The following is a 16,568-nucleotide window of genomic DNA, read 5'->3' as shown; positions in this document are numbered from 1 at the left end:
TTGCGCCATGTGGCGTCCTAGTCAGCAAGGGGGCATTATAGCAAAAGTGGTGTAGTGGGTATAATGCCCCATAATGCCCCATTCAATCATTAACAAAAAAAAAAAAAAAAAAAAAAAACAAACAAGTGGATGGTGAGTGGTTGGTCAAAAAAGCAAAGAGGTTGATTGGGTGGTTCAAGTGTTGAGGAACGTTTTAATTTAAACGCCGGGAGCATTTTTTTTGAATTATAACGCCCCAAAACGCCCCCCGTAATGGGGATGAGGGCGTTATAGGGCGTTTTGGGGCAAAAAAACTTATGGAAAACGCCCCATTACGCTTGGTCTAAGTTAATAACCAACGTTGTTTATACACCTTATGAACATATACACGTAGAATAAGTAGGTTACGACTAACTTTGTTTGTGGAATAACAAATACTATATATGAAATACTAAACACATATCTTATCTAATAAAAAACCTTTTAGTTCAGCCACTTTATGGAACAATTCAGAACTTTATAAGGTGGGAGGGTTAGGGTGTCCACCATTCACAAGTCATGTGATAAAAAAATAAAAAAACACCATGCTTAATTTCTTAAAAAACTCACAAAGAATGGTTTATTACATAGGGTGGTGAGAATCAAATAGGAAGTTTATTTTGGCTAAGAAAGATAGGAAGTAATCGGATTAGGACATGTGCCAAAATTTAAAATAAAGAGAAAAGGTATTTTAGTCAATCTTATCATTTCTTCTTCCTTCTTCTCCCGAGTAACTTCAAAATCCACCATTTTCAAAACCCATCATCTTCAACCATTTCTTCACTTTCTATCTCAATAATCACTACATTATAGTCCGATTTTCATCACCAATCAATGATTTAAACACCCGATCAACGTGTTCTTCAGCTTTTTTTTTGAAGAAAACCTAGTTTAATTTCATACAAAATCTCGTTTTTTTCCGGTGATTTTGAAGATAATCACTCGATCCGTTCGATTCGATCGCTGATAAGTGTTTCTATCATTCAAAATTCATCAATCGTTGAAGAAACCGACTTCAATCCATGTAAGAAATTCTTTAATTTCATTTTTATGATCTGGGTTTTTGATTTAGTCATTGCGTTTTACGATCTTGGCGGGGTCCGGGGGCAGTGCCCCTGGTAGCAGGGTCCTAGGAGAGGCAGCCCCTGGCGGGGTCCAAGGGGCAGAGCCCCTGGCTGGGGTTGAGCTCCTACTTCGTAGACAGAAAATTTAATTTTCTGTAAATTGCCTCTCGAAAACTGCATTTGTAGACAACCTTTGGATCTCCTACTTCCTGGTTTAGACAATTCACAGACATTTTTAGGCCATTGCGTTTTAGAACTAAGACATTTTTATGTGTTTTCTGGCAATTGCGTTTTAGAAAAACACATTTTTGAAGTGATTTTAGTCATTGCGTTTTAGGTAAAACACATTTTAGGTGTTTTCAGTCTATTGCGTTTTAGAGAGAACAATTTCTTTTGTTTTTTTAGGCCATTGCGTTTTAGAAAGGAGACATTTTTAAGTGTTTTCTAGCCATTGCGTTTTATAAATAAGGCATTTTATTTGTGTTTTTGGTGCACTGCGTTTTAAGTAAAACACATTTTTATGTGTTTTTAGTCCATTGCGTTTTAGAAAGCAGACGTTTTAAGTGTTTTCTGGCCATTGCGTTTTAGATATAAGACATTTCTTTGTGTTTTTGGTGCATTGCATTTTAGGTAAAACACATTTTTATGTGTTTTCAGTCCATTGCGTTTTAGAAAGTACACTTTCTTTTATGTTTTTAAGCTATTGCGTTTTAGAAATAACACATTTCTTTGTGTTTTCTAGCCATTGCGTTTTACAAATAAGACATTTATTTGTGTTTTTTGTACATTGCGTTTTAGAAAAATGTCATTTTTTAGGTTTTTTTTCCATTGCGTTTTACGCAACTGAGTTTTTTCCATTGCGTTTTACGCAACTAGCTTTTCAAAAAAAAATCGAAAATATAGCAATAGTATACTCGTTTTAAAGATAAAAAATGCTTGTTTTTTTGGTACAATTTTTATAAAAAAAATAATATCGTATGAAAGAGTTATTAACGTTTAAAACTGGGGGGGGGGGGGGAATTGGATGAGAGAGAAACTATTGCCTTGGATTGACTAGAATGCCCCTAAACAAACTCACGCGTCTCTTTTTTTCCCATCAATTTCCATCATTAAATCTTAGCCCTTGATTAACTAAATGAATGATGAAGATCACTTCCTAGCCTTCTTAGCCAAATAAACTTTCTATTATATCCTAACCCTTATTACATAAACCGTTTACCGTGTATAAACTATAAAGACGTATAAGCAATTATCATAAGTACACATTTGATACTAGATTGTTTCGACAACCATGTTGAAAAGTGTTTGTGTGTGGACTCCACCCTAGCTTCTACATTCACACATCATCACTAAAGTCTTTTGAGGTAGTTTTTTTCTTGAACATATTAAACATGCTAACTACAATTAGTTTAAAATTTAATCAAAACGTGTTTTGATAGTTTTATCCTGATTTTTATTTTTATTAATTCTCACAAACCCTTATATTAATATACTAGGTTATCACCCGGGACTGCTTCCCGAGTAGTTTAATTTTATTAGTTAATAAACATGTATTTTTATTAAAATGTAACATATTATTTCATTAAACTTTTACACGACATTGAATAATTGTTAATCAAACAATAAATTAAAAAATATCTTCATATATGTTAACAATAACAAAATATTGTCATATGATATCATGAGTAGGATTGTTACAAGACATAGCAAGAGATATGGGTCCACCGTCCATATATTAATCCAATAACCCACTATAGCAATAGGAAACTCACAAGCCACATTGGGGTAATTATCAGAAAACTAAGATACACAATTAGAAGGACATAGCTGGTCCGTAACAAATTTGTAATCAAACTCATAAAAACAAATGAAACTATATTGTGCAAAATTGACAGGAAACTCACCAAGCTCTTCCTATTTTTGCCATTTTCATTTCTGTTTCCATCGTGATCTGACCCCAACTGCATTGTAAATGATTGTGAAAACCGGTGTTTCATCGACGGTGGAACCAGTACTTGTGGTGGGATCAAGTGTTGCTGTTTACCCGACTTTTTAAGTGAATCCATGGAGTCAGAAACATTGTTGACTCGTTGTGAAGAGTATATGTTGTCAAAGCTGTTCATGAGCAAACGTGGAACAGTTTTCGAATTTATACCGCTTCCTGCCATCGTGTTTTACGCATCAATTGTTTCTGCCTCGCACGCTTTTAGTACAACCAAGGATATAACACCTCTTACCGCCACTGTGAGCAACAAAAATGTTAGTCCCACCGTGATCACGATGCTTTATATAAATCATTTATCAATAGTCATATTTCCAAATCAAACATTTCAATCAAACACAGTTATCACACTAATCACATATCAACAATCAATTCCTCATAGATCCGCAATGAGCATAAAAATTAAAACAAATACACGTGTGAATCGCACAATGAATATCACTAATGAACATAAACGTGAAAAATCTAGGGCAACCGGATCACATATTCCAAAATGGCAAACGATTTGTAACGAATTGCAAACAATCTAACGACCATAACCAAAATATTTACCTTTTATCTTCACTTTCGCTAGCCGTCAATGTGCGATTAAGATCAAATATGTGATAGAATATGAAGAATGGAATCAAAAGAAGTCATAAATAGTCATCCCAAACACATGTAACCACAAATAGCATAAAATTAATAAAAGAACCAAAGATAAGCATCTTACTCCTTCCAAGTTGATCACTAAAATTCTTTCCCCACATATAGAGCTCTCTCCACTTTCTTCAATTCAGAAGCATGTTTGAAGTTTCATATATATATTTAATTTTCTCTAGAAACCATCACTTGGTTGGATGTACAAACCGGTAATAGTTAACGTTTCACTTATCAAAAGCGCAAAAAACCCATGTTCTTTTCATTAACTGCAGCCGCTATGCAACCTGAAAAAAATTCAAGTAAATTGACTAAAGTGTGTGCTAAAGAAGTTATTGTAAAATTGGCTGAGACCCAACAACCCCTTCCACAACAATTTCAGCAGGCGCTCCAGCTCCATGTCCTAGCAAAGCCAACATCTGGTGGCTCCCCATAGGATGGATGACCAGTGGCTCAGCATGGCATTTTACTCACAGCCCAACTGTTTCTCATACTCTGCCTAATTTACTCTATGCTCCTTTTTCTTCGTGCTCATTTGCTTTTGAGTCGGGTCATGTGCAACCATTCTCTCACCCTGTATTTTGAAAATAATGTACAAAGAGTTGTATAAGTAATAGCATACACATGTATACCAAAGATAATTGGTTTAACAGGTCTAGAACAATCTTATTCAAAAGATATTAGACTATAACTGAACAATTATTTTAATAATCTAGCTTTTGCAAGACATATTTGACACGCTAATTAAAATTTGGACAATAAAAAATAGGACTCTTGTAACCATATACAATAACAATAATTCTTTCGATCTACTGAATCAACCCGACCCAAACAACTACCAGCCCGCTCTTGACCCATCCATTATAGCAGTTCTTGTGTAGATGATAAAACGCTAACCAGAAAAGCAGCTTTGCTAGGTACTCTCGTGAAGTCCCTATGGTGTCACAGAAGTCGTCATTATCATTTGGGAAGATTTCTTGGCTTCATATGTCTGGACAAAACCATGAAAATACTATAACAATCAGATGGACCGCATGTAGTAGTAAGTGTCCATTTACTTTACTGGAGTGTCAAGTGTGCTCCATGTGTAGCCCTAATTTCTTAGTCCTTATAATAATAAACAAAAACTCTATGTTCCTTTTATTCTAACTTACTTCCTATAAAGGCTACATGTCAAGTGTTTGTCAAACCATTCTCTTATAGAACCATAAATTTATTAAAGTGTCCGTGAAACCCATCTGTTTTAAAATCTTGGCGTATGAATTCAATTTATATTTAAGTGATGTAGGGCGTCTTCCGTTTCCATGAACACCACTCACGAGCTAGCCTGTCATGGACCTCTAAACAACAGTTACTATATTCTGGATTTCTAAATAGAATTAATCTCAAATTTTGGTTCAGAAATGTATAAATAATTACCATCAGATGATAATAAAACTTCTTTCCACCTTTTTTTAAGAAAAGCTTACTAAATGACTACCATAACAAAGCTTTCGCAAATGATTTCACCTTCCATGTCGATATGCTCACGTAATGTACATGATTATCCTAACCGTGTCCCTAATATGAATGTACAATACAAAAATATGATATCATCAATCACACAAACTACAGTGAACATGCATCTAAAGATAAAGATTCACCTAAATCTCACGTTATAAAGACAATCAGAAGAACTAACCAAATTTAATCAATGGCGTACCAAAAATCGTGCAGAATTCGAGTAGTAGTCTTTTTGAATTAAAGTATTCCATTGCTATTAGAATACTGTATTGTTACCTCTAATCACAAATAAATTGTCATCAACCAAGTAAATGCTAGCAAAGTTAGCTTATTCCTTCAAGTCACAGAAATAGATTCCAACAACAGTAGTTTCAGTATCAATTTAACATAAGAACATTCAATAGCTTAAAAAATAAACAAAATGCATCATCAAATATGTTTTCCGCTTCAAAGTAAAATCACATTGATATACCAATAGAACGCATCGAATAAGATATAAACTGGAAACAATAGTCAGCAATTTTTGAGAATAAACCCCAAATACGAACCTGATTCAAAAAAATTAAAGGGCTTGAGGAACCATTACTCTGTTCACGAAGTTTCTTTCCATCTTTGATCTGAAATTACCAAATACCAGGAAATCGATGGATGGAATAAAGGCAAAGTCAAAAAGCAAAAAAAACCTACACATAAACATACCTTGATTGACTGCGAGATAATCGATTATCTTCCCAAATGAGAAGTATACCCCTTTGATGGATGAACCAGATTCATACATTGAAAAGAAAACTCCTTGAACAAAAACCCCGATTACCAAACCTGACCCAATGCTACCCTAACCGAGAAAAATGTGAAGAGCAATCGGCATGAACAGAAATCAAGAACACAAATTAGGGTTAGAATTTTATCAATAAACAAACTTCAAAAAAATCAGCCATTCGCAAATGATTAACCTATAAAAAACAAATCGTAAACAAACATACCTGAGGAAATTGTTTGCAGCAAACGTGGAATATCCAGCAAACAACACATACATATTATTGACAGGAAAAATGAATAGAAAAGGGGGATCTTCTGACATTCAAATGCTGCGATGGAAGGAGGAGTTTTAGGGTTTGGGTAGGTTTAACCGAAACGAAATAGGATTTCGGTATTTAGAAGATATATATAGTCGGATAAAAAAAAACGCGTTTGGAGCTGCACGCGGGATCCGTATTTACTCATCATTTTCCCGCCAAAACCATTCTGAGGTGCAATATCACGCTGACACGTGTCCCAAATTTTATTCGTTTATTATATATAATAATAATAGATGACCAGGATTATAAATATAGGATGATGTACATTGTACACAATTGATTTAGTCAAAGTACCAAATGATGGATTACTTAGACAATCAGTATAATCAATAAATAAATAGCTAGAATATAATAACTCTTAATTCTAAACAACTAAGACTGTGGGGTATGGTGCGGGGTTGGGGCGTGGGTTGGAGAGAAACACCTAAGTCACCATTCCTGGTGGGCTTGGGTTTGGGTGTGGCCCCTTGGGCGGGAGTTTAAGGCCGGGCGTGGGGCATGCTAGCGATCCTATGTGGCCGGCTCTTATTGGCTTGTTGGCTAGGGCATAGCGGGCTAAGTTTAAATTTTAGATTTTTATTTTTATTTTAATACACCTGGCCAAGCCACGCCGGGCTAGCCACGCCCCGCCATACCCTTTTAAATTTGGCTTTTGATCTTGGATGCCCTATAGTCCACGTGTCACACCATATTCCCAACCCACGCTCCACCATACCCCACGATCTAAACACCTAGTTTATCAGAGATACAAAATAAATCTTCTAAAATCATTGTCAATTACACCATAAGAGGACTCGGGGCACCACGTTAAACTTTTCTATAACGCGTTATGGGATAAGCATTTCCCACCGCCACACTTTGTATAACGAGTGATGACTTGTGGAATTGTTTAACGCGTGGAAAAATTAACGGCGTGATGGTTTATTTTTGTGAGGGTATTTGTTGGTTGGGGGGAAATTGTTGGGTGTGGTGGTGAGTGATGACCACCCCCACTAAAAATGGTTGTGAGTGATGGAAAAATGGTCAATGACATGGCGAAACTTGATTGGTGCTTGTGAGTGATAAATTCTATCACTAGTGATTCCACCCCTAGTCCCCTAACGATCGATAGTTGAACCATATTTTCAAAATTTACTTATTTTCTATACATTTTTCTGTTGTCGAAGATTCTCATTTAATATTTCATTTACTACTAAAGGCTTAAATATAACATCCAGTTCTTAAAGCCGGCCTGACGAGTAGACCAGTTCAATCAATGTTTTAAAAACTAGTTTTTTATTTATACCGAGTTAGGCTTCGAAATGGTTTAACCAGATTGTACCGGATGGTTTAACCATGTTACTAGTTAACACTATAATTCTATAAAATACAAATTCATTTAAAAAAACAATCCAATCTCAATTAAGATTTATATAACTGATTATGGTTTTATCTAAAAACAACTATTTTCTTTTAAAATGTTATGCATTTTAAGAGGATTTTTTATTAAAAATATTACGTTGGACGATCTGGGTAACATTTTCAATAACGATAAAATTGGAATGAAAGACACTGGGTATGGAAGGTCGGTATTAGGGATGAGCTCGGTACCGTCCGGTACCGGTACCGAAAATCCTCAAAAGTGGGTACCGGTATTTAAGGGAAAAAACCGGTAAATACCTGTACCGAACCGGTACCGAAAATGTTAAAAGTCGGTGCCGAAAAGGTACCCGGTTCGGTAAATTCGGTACCGGTTCGGTACCGGTACCGGGTCTATTTTGCTCATCCCTAGTCGGTATTACCTTAATATTGTATTTTATTATAATAAAAAAATCAAATTTTAAGATAACGCAAACCAGTTCAATGGTTTGTACCAGTAGAATCGGATTTACCGGCGATACATAAAACATACCATATTTAGGTTTTCTCGGCCTTTATCATACAGGGCACGTGTCTGATATCCGATTTAACCTGTATTTAAAACATTAGATTCAGTTACAACCGGGCCACTTTAACCGGACAGTTCGTACCGGTATTTAAACAATTAAGTTCAACTAAGCTGGAGGGTGTGGAATAAAGCCCCTAGGGGCTTTATCACGCCACGTCAAATCCAATTGGCCGCCACCTCATATGGGGGGCTTTAGAGATCTTTCCTTTAACTTGCAGGGTGCGGTATAAAGCCCCTCTATTAAACAAAATAAAAATAAAAAGATTTTATTGGTTAAAAAGAGGTGGGCTCCACTTGCACCATCTTTTTTGCTCGTTAGCAGCATGGCGAGAAAAGGATTGTGCCCCCTTTAATTCGTGCGGTGTGAAGGATGGCGTCCCATAGTGTGATGTGACGGGGTGACGCCATGTCATACCCACCCGCCTTACAAAAACATTGAACAAAACCAAACCGATCTGACCAGTAGACCAGTTAGATCACAACAGGCCCGGTTACAAAACATTGATAAAGACCAAGGGTAGTTAAATAGATTTTGCAAACCCCAAGGGATTGCTGAAAAAGTAAAGAAAGTACACCTTTGTGCTCGAGCGGTGACCAGACCAGACCACCTTTTGATTTTTTAACTTCTTCCTCCGTCCCCCTTTCCCCTTGGATTTATCCACAAAACTCCCATTTTCTCTTTTCTGCAATTTCATGGGATTCCTCTCAGTTCATCCATAATTTTTCAAATCAGAATCTTTTTCACTTAAAGTCACAATCTATCTCTTTCTTCTTGTTGCATACCCAACTGGGTCTACAATAATTTCTGCAAAAGAGCCAACAATCTGTGTAAATTTGAGGAAAAATGTCTGAAAGTCCAGCTAAAGTTCGGTTAGTTCGTTGCCCCAAGTGTGAGAATCTGCTCCCTGAGGTTACTGATTATGCTGTTTATCAATGTGGTGGATGTGGTGCTGTTCTTCGTGGTAAAGTTTCTACCTTTTTGCAGATTTTGTTCAAGAAAGTTAGATGGGGTCTAAATGTATGATCTTTTTGTGTTTGTTGATGATGGGTGTTTGAAGAAATGAACTGGGTGTGCCTGATCTTGTGAAAAACAAATGTTTTTTTTTTTGGTTTTTTTTTAATGTTTCTAATTGGGGTTCTTGAAAAACATGAATTTGTATGATGATTGTTTTGTTTCCTTGGGATTTGGGGCCAAATTAATGTGATTTTTTGAAGAATCTCAGATGGGTTTTTGAATTTTTTTCATTAAATTGCTTGGTGATGTTATCATTCTTGATTTTTTTTTTTTTTAATTTTTGTTTGATTCTCTTCAAGAAACTTTGATGTGGGTCTAAATGTATGATCTTTTTGTGTTTGTTATTGATGGGTTGTTGTGGAAATGAGTTGGGTGTGCCTGATCATGTGAAAACACATGTGGGTTTGTGAGTTTATTTTGAAGCTTTCTTATTGGGATTCTTGAAAAACATGAAATTGTATGATGATTGTTTTGTTTTCTTGTGATTTGAAGTCAAATTAATGTGATTTTATGAGGTATTTCAAATGGGTTTCATTTTTTTTTTCATTAAATTGCTTGGTAATATCCTCATTTTTAATTTTTTTTTTTTTTTTTTTTTTTTGATTTTCTTCAAGAAAAATTTAGTGGGTTAATGCAGATATGAATTGGGTGTGCCTGATCTGATGAAAAACATGTGGGTTTTTTTTTATTTTTTTATTTTTTTATTTTTTGAAGTTTCTAGTATTGGTGAAAACATGAATTTAGATGTTGATTGTTTTGTTTTCTTGTGATTTGGAACCAAGTTAATGTGATATTATGAAGAATTTCATATGGGTTTAATTTTTTTTTTTTTTTGCATTATATTGCTTGTTAAATATCATTGTTGACTTCTTCTGTATTTTGGTGGCTTTCTGTAGCAGTGTCAAAATCAAGGTTGTTTGTGGTTTGAATAAGCCCCAATTGGTGTTGGGAGACTTTTTATTTTTTATTTTAATATTTATTCAGATTTTGATTACTTCATTTCACATATTATTAGTAGAGATTAGGTCCAACATTCGATGTATTCTCTGTTTCTTTAGGTTGAAGTTTCTTCACCCATATTTATTCGAAATTTCGATTTGCAGCAGGGAATAAACGTATGGATTCCGGTGTATCTTCAGAGAAATCGGGTGATGAAACCGACGCGATTTCAAACAAAAGCGTTAGGAACACGAGTTTCGGGTCTGAAAACGGGGTCAATTCTAACGCGAGTTCCAGCAGGAGACCCGAGAAAGACGATAATATCACCGACGTTGAAGAACCGAGGTCACGAAGATCGGTTTGGGCCTCGAATTGGCGATACCACGAGACCGATATGACTCAAGAAGGTTCATCAAGTTACCATCGCGCCCCTCGTCATGAATATGCCGAGCTAGTTGAAAACATTAACGATCTAGAGATCGATGACGATCGGGCCGAGCTCTTAAGGAAGTTAGACGAACTCAAATACGAAATCGTACGATCGCGTAACAAGCCTCATAATATTCCTCCTCATATGCATCATAAAAGCCATCCTTTAATGACTAACTTGAATCAAGTTCAAGTATTTAGCGACCCGTTTGGGTCACACAATCACCGAAGAAATCCGATTGTACCTTTTGAACAAAACCCGTATCATCCTTATTATTCCGGGCAGTATGCCAGCAACGATATGGCGGATAACCGACTGTTTCACCACCCATCGTGTTCTTGTTTAGCTTGTTACAGTAAGCACCAGCAAGCTCCACCGCCACCTATTGCACCTCCGGTTTTGCAAAACGATCCAGTTCTCTACCACCATGATTACAACCGCCGGTTCTCCAATCTTTCTACGAATTCACATAGTTCCGCACCCCACACAAGATGGTCTACAGAAATCCGCCGTCCTCCAAGGGGAATCATAGCCACCGGAGTGAGGCGTTGCGGTACCGTGGCTGGCGGTTCTCCGTTTGTTGCGTGTTGTAAATGTTACGAATTGCTTCAAGTACCCAAAAAGAAAACAAAGAAAATGAGATGTGCAGCTTGTTCTGAAGTGATGTTACTTTCCGTTGTCAACAAACGACTCGTTCTCTCCGTTTATACGGAACCCGATAAAGATCCCGATAAATTAAAATACGATCACAAGACTCGTGCAGATTCAAAATGGGGCGGAACTGAATTTTCCTCGGAGGATTATGACAACTCGGGAAATTTTGACTTTGAGTCAATGGATAAGTTGCCAATCGGAGGCCCGAATTTGACCTCGTACAAATCTGGTATCTCATACACATCAGAGGACGAAATTAGAGTTAATATTATTTTAGACGATAATCCCGTTGATGTAGCGGTGAATGCCGATAAACCATCTCCACCGCCTTCAGGTTCAGCGCTTCAAGAGCATTTCGACTATTCAACGAAGTATAACCGAGCGGGAAAAGGAAACGTAAGCAGAAGGTCAGATATGGAACCGCCCGTTAATTTAGGGGTCCACGGAAGCTCCATGAAAGACGCTGTAGAGGCGAGCGAGATCGAGATTTCGTCGAACGAATATTGCGCGAATACGGGCACGTCTCAAGAATCTGGGGATACGAGTAGAGAGACGGATCAACAAAGAGGGAATGAATCGTTCTTTGTGGGTATGATCAAGAAAAGCTTTAGGGAGTTGTCGAAGTCTGGTCAACACGTTGACCAGGGAAAAGTCAACGTGACAGTCAACGGGCAGCCTATACCAGATCGGTTGGTCAAGAAAGCCGAAAAGCTTGCTGGAACCATACAGCCCGGTGATTACTGGTTAGCACCTGTGAACGATAATATAATAGTTGTGTTTTCTTGAAACTTGTATAAGTATGTAAATTTCTAATCGCTTTCTTTTATTTCTGTTGTGATGTAGGTATGATTCAAAAGCTGGATTTTGGGGTATGATGGGTGGCCCGTGTCGTGGTATAATTCCGGTAATTTTCTTGATCGTGATACGTGGCTATGAAAATATGGAGTCTGATCTAAACTGTAAACACAGTTACATAATAGAGTTAAATGCCATTTTAGTCCCTATGGTTTGGGCCATTTTGCCAGTTTAGTCCAAAGGTTTCATTTTTTTTTTCTGTGGGTCCGAAAAGGTTTCACTTTCACCGTTGCCATTTTAGTCCACTGGGTTAACTTCATCCATTATTTCTGTTAACGAGAAGGGCAATTCGGTCATTTATATGGCCGAATTGCTCTTCTTGTTAACAGAATTACATATAAAATGACACAGTCACATAATATTATACTTTAGTTGTTAGTAGAGGTCGCCCAAAGTGAATTTTAGTTCTTACAATTTAGAGTCCCCTAAATTATTTTTTTAAAAGGTTATTTAGATTATTGGTGTAATAGTGTTTTTATAAATCTTGTCGGACGGGTCAAATAATAAAACAAGTAGCTAAAAGGGGAGCGGGTCAAATGGGTCTAACATGTTAAAGCAAGATGGAATTCGCTCCAAGTGGATTTTAGCTATTACAATATCCTCAATTGTTTTATTAAAAAATTGGATTTAAATTACAACTGTAGCAATGGTGTTTTTATAATCACAATAACTCATTAGTTATCTCATGGGAGCGGGTCAAACGGGTCAAACATGTTAAGCGGGTTGAAAGTCACCCAAAGTGTAATTTTAGTTATTACAATCCCCTAAATCATTTTATTAGACTTTTTTTTTTTTAATTTAAACTATTACTGTAAGCTGGATTATCAAGTTGTATGCTTATTATATCTTACTACAACTTATAATCGATTTGACAGCCATTCATTGAGGAATTCAATTATCCAATGCCGGAAAAATGTGCGGATGGAAACACAAATGTTTTTGTTAATGGAAGAGAGCTTCATCAAAGAGATTTGGATTTGCTTGTGAGTCGGGGACTCCCAACGGATGCAGATAGATCTTATATAATTGACATATCTGGAAAAGTGTTTGATGAGGAATCGGGTCTAGAGCTTGAAGGCCTCGGTAAACTTGCCCCAACGTAAGTCTCCGCCTTTTAATTATTTTCGCATTTTAACCTTCTTAGTCCCATTATTATCACTAAGCTAATTCCATAAGTGATATGTTGTTAGGGGTATAATAGGGAATGTAGTTTAGAGGGTGTTTGGGGTTGAGTTTTGAAAATAGATTATTCGTTTTGAATAATCAGAATCAAATAATTAACTGTAACAAAACGTGATGTTGAAAGATAGTGTTTGGATTTGATTATGTTGCTTGATATCACAATAATCAGATAATCAACTATTTGAGTGTTTGGCAAATATATATTTAAAAAAATAAACAAATGAAAATCCTTTTCTAAACGCAAATAATCAATTTTTGGAAAACTGGGTTTTGTTGCAGTAGGGGGGGGGGGGGGGGGCTGCTTTTGGAAAACTGCGTTTTGTAACTTTCTAAACGCAACTAATCATTTTTTTTTAATTTTTTTACCCAAACACTCAAAACTGATTATTTACGATTTCAAAACTCAATAATCTAAAAATCTCCTTCAAAACTCAACCCCAAACACCCTCTTAGTATATTCGCTCCGAAACAATATGGGTTGGCTTTAATTAGAAAAAAAATCCGTGAGCTTCTTGCGGACATCATCATCATCATCATACTCAGTAAATCCCGCCAATAACAAAGATAAGGTAGGGTCTGAGGAGGGTAAGATGTAGACAACCTTACCTCTACCCCATAGGAATAGAGAGACTGTTTCCAGTGAGACCCCCGGCTCGATAGTAGTTTTGCATCAAGCCCTAGACATAAGGCACATAACACTCAGCAATTGTGACAACTGACAACTGTCGATTAGTGCATGTACCCCCTTGTCTTTCGGCTATCAACGCCACCACATGAAACATGATTAACCATCCCCTCTTTTAACGTTATTTTCAGGAAATTAGTAAAATAACGTTAAAATTAGCTTCTCGCGAACAAAATAGACAATATTGGTTGGTATAAGGGGCTAGATGTTACATACTCGCTTGTTAAGCGTGATAAACTGATAATCATTTGTTGTTTGTATTGACAGAGTGGAGCGGAAGAAGCATGGATTTGGGATGAAGCCTCCGAGAACAACTGCTGTATGACGGGTTCATGGAAACTTTGCGCTTGAGTGTTGCTTTTAGTATAAAGATGAATAGGTTACAGTTTTGTGTATGGTTGTGTATGTTATGTTTGTAGGAATTTTATTGATGATTTGCTATTTTTTGATTTTATATGCCCTTTGCTGAGAATTTGAGGAATCTGAAGGTATTGGTATGCAAATAAAGGGTGTGTTTTGAACTGAATAAATAAGACAATACAACTGGTAAAGCATAATGTCCAACCATTAGAGTACATAGAAAAAAGGAGATGTGACTCATTCTACGTTGTACGAATTAAAATTACGTTTAACCAGAGATGTTAGGCCGGTGGGTTTGGCTTAACGCCACCCTGCCACATCACCCTCCATAACGCCCCCGAGGCGCCATCCATCACACCGTCGCATTTAGGGGGGGGGGGGGGCATCCATCTCTCGACAGCACGTTAATGAAGGTTTTTTGAGTTGATTGATGGTGTTTAACGTTCGAATTTAAAAAAAAAGTTTTTTATAATTCAAATATATGTATATACATACCTATCCTAAACTTAAAAACACATCAATCACAAATTAAAACACACCCCAATCACAAAAAAAAGCACAAATTCTACCCAATCATTTTTAAGAATGTCATTCGATTCGTCGAGCCCTTCATCCGATGGTGTTCTTGACGATATGATTTTCGCAATTACGCAGGAGACGATTAATTATTTGTGAGAAGAAGCCCAATCCTCTACATCGCGTACCAGACAACCGGCTCTTGAACGAGATTGGTTAGGTGCTCGTGAACGTTTAATGCAAGATTATTTTAGTGAAAATCCGTTGTACGATGATGTCCAGTTTAGGCGTAGGTTTCGTATGAGCCGTCGTCTTTTCCTAAAAATTTCTAATGATCTTTCGGGCGAATTCCTTTTTTTCACACAAAGAGAAAGTGCTAGTCGCAAAATTGGTTTCTCTGGAACAAGGAGGAGACGACGAAGACGACGAGTGACTTTGTATTTTTATATTTAAATTATGACACTGTTTTTTTATTTAAATTATGGCATTTAATTTTTATTATTTAAATTATCGCATTTTATTTTTATTATTTAAATTATGAGTTATAAATTAATATATCAAAATTAAATAATGTTTAAATTTAAATAAAAAAATAATTAGATAATGATTATGGGGGCTTTATACCACACCCTGCAAGTTAAAGAAAGAGGCTTTAAGGCCCCCTGTGTGATGTGGACATGAGTGACGCTGAGGTGACATGATAAAGCCCCTAGGGGCTTTATACCACATCCTCCGGCCTAAATGTGTCTTGTTTATGGGTTAGCGATTGAACATAACATCATCATTATCGTACTTAGTAAATCCCACCAATAACAAAGCTAAGATAAGGTCTAAGGAGGGTAAAATGTAGACAGCCTTATCTCTATCCTGTAGGAATAGAGGGTCTGCTTCCAGTGAGACCCCCGGCTCGATTGAACATAACACAACATACTTATCAGTGCCGGCTACAAGGAGGTGCAAGATGGGCCTGTGATCAGGGGCCAAATGAGTGTAGGGCCCGAAAATTTTTTATTTTTTATATATATATTTAAAAAATCTGGATGCTTTTATAAATAAGGACCTTTATATAACAAGTTTAAAACCCAATTAAAAGTTTTATAAATAAGGCCTAAAGTTTTATAAACCCAATTAACAAGCCTACCCCCAAGACACAAGTGGCTAATAAACAAAAGTTTTTCAAAATTATAACCCAATTGTCATGTGGGAAAACAGGACGTTGACTTGGGGCATGGGGGATTCACGTTCAGTCGTTCATCATCATCAGACGACAAACATCAGACGACAATTCATCATCATCGCAACAAAGGAGAATTTATAGGTTGAAATCGAGTGAGAAATCAAGGATATCATCATCAGCATCGACGCAGGAGGTGTTTCAAAGGGCGAATCCAGGGTTTTGTGGGGTGGATAATCTTGAGATTGAGATGTAAAATTCTTATAATTTTTTTTTTAAATTCTTATAATTCTATTTTTGTTAATTTGTTTTATCAATTTCATAACAACTATCGTTGTGTTTATATATTTAATTGAATGATTGATGAGTTTATATTATATGAAGATTTGCGAACAGGGCCCAAATTGTTTATCTCGAACAGGGCCATTTTTTTTTTGTGATTTTCGGAGACAACCCTGTACCTATTTCCGGGTTGATACTGTTTGACCTGTTTTTTACACGTTAATACTTTACGTTAAAAATCTAC

The 16,568-nt window shown here is 36.4% G+C and overlaps 1 protein-coding gene and 1 long non-coding RNA gene across 6 annotated transcripts; one reads left to right on the top strand and one right to left on the bottom strand.

Annotated features, from left to right (window-relative positions):
- Window positions 1–2,738: 2,738 nt before the first annotated feature.
- On the bottom strand, window positions 2,739–6,370 carry LOC110921711. Of its 3 annotated transcripts, XR_002582555.2 has the most exons (7): window positions 6,210–6,370; window positions 5,926–6,061; window positions 5,775–5,843; window positions 4,621–4,714; window positions 4,086–4,297; window positions 3,797–4,010; window positions 2,739–3,324 (listed from the first exon to the last, which is right to left on the bottom strand). It is a non-coding gene; the product is annotated as an uncharacterized LOC110921711 (long non-coding RNA). The 3 variants fall into 3 exon arrangements; XR_004885609.1 differs by having other exon boundaries at window positions 3,637–4,297; XR_002582554.2 differs by having other exon boundaries at window positions 3,797–4,297.
- Window positions 6,371–8,768: 2,398 nt separating this feature from the next.
- LOC110926020 lies at window positions 8,769–14,473 on the top strand. 3 transcript variants are annotated; one of them, XM_022169792.2, is made up of 5 exons: window positions 8,769–9,194; window positions 10,354–12,013; window positions 12,114–12,174; window positions 13,001–13,224; window positions 14,260–14,473. In XM_022169792.2, the coding sequence occupies exons 1-5, from the start codon at window positions 9,077–9,079 to the stop codon at window positions 14,315–14,317; spliced, it is 2,121 nt and encodes a 706-aa protein (XP_022025484.1). In that variant the 5' UTR covers window positions 8,769–9,076; the 3' UTR covers window positions 14,318–14,473. The 3 variants fall into 3 exon arrangements, with proteins under 3 accessions (XP_022025484.1, XP_022025483.1, XP_035842394.1); XM_022169791.2 differs by having other exon boundaries at window positions 8,770–9,194; window positions 10,351–12,013; XM_035986501.1 differs by having other exon boundaries at window positions 8,771–9,194; window positions 10,306–12,013.
- Window positions 14,474–16,568: the final 2,095 nt, after the last annotated feature.

The sequence above is a fragment of the Helianthus annuus genome, chromosome 17 (genome assembly GCF_002127325.2).
Source record: "Helianthus annuus cultivar XRQ/B chromosome 17, HanXRQr2.0-SUNRISE, whole genome shotgun sequence".
In the NCBI taxonomy this organism is placed as follows: Eukaryota; Viridiplantae; Streptophyta; class Magnoliopsida; order Asterales; family Asteraceae; genus Helianthus; species Helianthus annuus.
Note: the sequence above shows the minus strand (reverse complement) of the source record. Positions and strands in the feature narration are given on the sequence as shown.